Raw genomic sequence first — 3,055 nt, 5'->3', positions numbered from 1 at the left:
AAAAGGTCAGGAGCGTCAGCTCTTAAACGCATGGCGTTAATCGCCTAATCCTGGGCACTCACCAGCTGGTGTCACCCTACACTGTCATTTCTAGTCAACACTCGGTAACGGTGGCTGGATACAATACACAAGAACTTTACGTACTCTGCAGGATTCCCTTCTTACCGACGATCGAGGAAAGAGTTGCACCGAGCCCTATCTGACCGGTACGAGGTAATAGAGGTACGCCGGAGAGCAGAATCACGAATTGGTCATCGTAGCTTGTTTTGCCATACCGGAGAACGTTAAAAGAGATTCATAGGTACAGACGGTAATAAGATAAGTTCAAAGACAACACAAGAGGCGTACAGAACAGACAACAGGCGACTTGTTCATCTAGGATAGTGTACAAAAACACAACAAATACTCTGTAAACCATAACTACGAAATAAACAATATACATATGGAAAAATTGTAACTGGTCCCTATCACTCCCTGGCGTATCCTTGTAAACCAAAACGTAGAATCGACCAAATTACCTACAGCGGTAACGGACATTACATTCGCAGTTGATAAGTCAGCGTGAAACCAGATAATCACTATAGAAGGGCAACGCCAAGGTAAATGGTAAGGTCCCAATCGATAAAACGATACACACTGCGGTTCAATCGGGCCATCGAACAGATCAGCATTTGCGACCGGTTGGCGCAAGTCAGGGCAACTAGGGTAAAGGTATAAATCACAGAGGGAACGCTAGGCAGAAGATAGGGGGCGGCCTGGTCATATAGCAACTAAACAGCAGTAGTAATAGACGTAAGATCATAAAAGAAGACGATGAACGGGCAACCGAGATCTGGTAGCGCGATGGGAGAGAGTAGCGTGCTAAAATGCGTTCAAATAAACCTAAGGCGATCCCAGGCGGCCACAGGAGCGCTTGTCCATTTCATGGCTAAAAACAATATAGATGTGGCCATGATTCAGGAGCCATGGACTCCGAAAAAAGATAGAATAGGCGCACTCAATGCTATTGGCGAAGTCCTGTCAAAACAACAAGAGGGGATAGAAACAAGAGCTTGTATGGCAGTCAGTAAAAGATTAAAACTAGTGCTTCTGCCACAGTTCAGCAACAGAGACATGACAACGGCAATGCTAGAACAGGTCTCGCCGAGCGGGCGGATAAACAAACTTGTTATCGCATCATGGTACCTACCACACCATAGACAGAGCCCGATAGACGGAGTAATGGAAAATACAATAAATTGGTGCAACCAACAAGGATTAGAGTATATCGCGGGAACAGACGCCAATGCGTGTAACACAGCATGGGGCAGTACAAAAACAAACAAGAGGGGTGAAACCCTGCTAGAATTCCTTGAGTCAAACGAACTAACATGGGCAAATGAAGGTCATAAACCGACGTTTACTACCTGCATCAGAGAAGAAGTGCTAGACATCACGATCGTCTCGGTCGACAAATTAATCGACATAAGCAAATGGCGGGTATCAAACGAGCCCTCGCTCTCGGACCATACTTATATAACATACGAAATCCATTTGAACAACTCGAAACAATTCACTGAAGGTAGATAAAAGAAAGGTTGACTGGAAGAAGTTTAGAGAGGAACTAGCCAAGAACAAAGGGAATATACCCAAGGATTACGGTACATCGGACCAGCTAGACTTGGCAGCGGACTCACTGAATGAACTGATTGGTAACGCGGCTATGACTGCCTCCAAGGTGATAAAGGGTGTTGAAAAAATCAAGGTCCCTTGGTGGAACTCGGATCTAACCAGACTAAGGGATAATTGTCGCAAACTCAAGAGCAGAGCCAGAAGAACAACGAAGAACTGTGACAAAATCAGAGCACAGAGGGCTGAACGACAGCTAAAAGATAAGATCAAAAGAAACAAAAAAGAATCATGGAGGAAATTTTGCGGAAGTCTAAAAACAACAAAGAATATTGCAAAACTAACTAAGATTATGGAGAGAACCGACAGCAGTAACCTAGGATTGCTAAAAAAGAACGACGATACTTTCACCAAGAGCACCAAAGAAACGTTGGAACTACTGCTTCGAACACATGGTAGTTACAAGAAAAAAGAAGAAGCTAAACATTCAGGGAGTAAAACTGAACGGCACCCAACTAACTTTAAAGAAGGAGGTATGATACCTGGGGATCACTTTCACACCAGACCTCTCCTGGAGGAATCATGCAGACAGAGTAATCAGAAGGGCGAAGAACAACCTTGCACTGCTTAACAGAATGATTGGAGCAACATGGGGGTTAACGCCGGTAGCTTGCCTATGAGTGTATCAAGCAATAATCATCCCGAGACTCACCTTCGGAGCGATCATCTGGTGGAAAGGAATAGACAACGATATAATCAGGAGAAAACTCGAAAGCCTACAACATAATGCGCTAAAAAGTGTCCTGGGACCATTCAGATACTCACCTACTAAGGCCATGGAGGCACTGCTATGCGTTGCACCGCTGAAGGTAAAGGTAGAGGAAACTGCCCTCCGAACCATCAGTTTGTTAAACAACTGGGGAACATGGATTGGTAATGACAAAGAACACGCAAGTATCGAAAAAACAGCGGAAATGGAAACAGGTAGTAGACTAACGTACATCCTAAATGCTCCATCAGATAGAATCACTCCGATCTACAGATTTGGCAGGAAATTCAAGACGATCATCATGAAAAGAACAGACTGGACTAGGGAAGGCACTAACAAATTGGAGGGCTGTGAAACATGGTACACGGATGGTAGCAAAGATGAAGAGGGGTACACCGGATGTGCATGGACAGCCAACAAACCAAATACAGGATTCTACGAGCACATGAGCAAAGACAACACGGTATTTCAAGCAGAGGTGTTAGGCATAACGAGATGCACTGAAATGTTGTTAGAGAACAAAACTCGAAAGAAAAGAATAGCGATTTTCACTGACAGTCAAGCTACGATAAAAGCCTTATCGAGTAACGTCTTTATGTCTAGACTGGTCCTCGAGTGTAGAGACAAACTAAACCTGCTAGCTGCCGCGAACATAGAAACCGTGATAGGATGGTGTCC

At 44.4% G+C, this 3,055-nt stretch overlaps 1 protein-coding gene across 1 annotated transcript; it reads left to right on the top strand.

Moving 5' to 3' along the window:
- The first annotated feature begins 951 nt into the window (after nt 1-951).
- Nucleotides 952-2,239, top strand: LOC108622728 (uncharacterized). Its single transcript, XM_018020791.1, has 2 exons — nt 952-1,479; nt 1,562-2,239. The coding sequence occupies exons 1-2, from the start codon at nt 952-954 to the stop codon at nt 2,237-2,239; spliced, it is 1,206 nt and encodes a 401-aa protein (XP_017876280.1).
- The last annotated feature ends 816 nt before the right edge of the window (nt 2,240-3,055 follow it).

The sequence above is a fragment of the Ceratina calcarata genome, unplaced genomic scaffold (assembly GCF_001652005.2).
Source record: "Ceratina calcarata isolate Rehan_Ccalc_2016 unplaced genomic scaffold, ASM165200v1 scaffold1129, whole genome shotgun sequence".
Lineage (NCBI taxonomy): Eukaryota > Metazoa > Arthropoda > Insecta > Hymenoptera > Apidae > Ceratina > Ceratina calcarata.
This window is presented reverse-complemented; position numbering and strand designations above follow the sequence as displayed.

Bases quoted from the DNA above. Each gene is read 5' to 3' on its own strand.
- LOC108622728 (XM_018020791.1), top strand. From the start codon at position 952: ATGATTCAGGAGCCATGGACTCCGAAAAAAGATAGAATAGGCGCACTC. The intron at 1,480-1,561 runs GTATCAAACGAG...AATTCACTGAAG, and splicing joins TCGACATAAGCAAATGGCGG to GTAGATAAAAGAAAGGTTGA.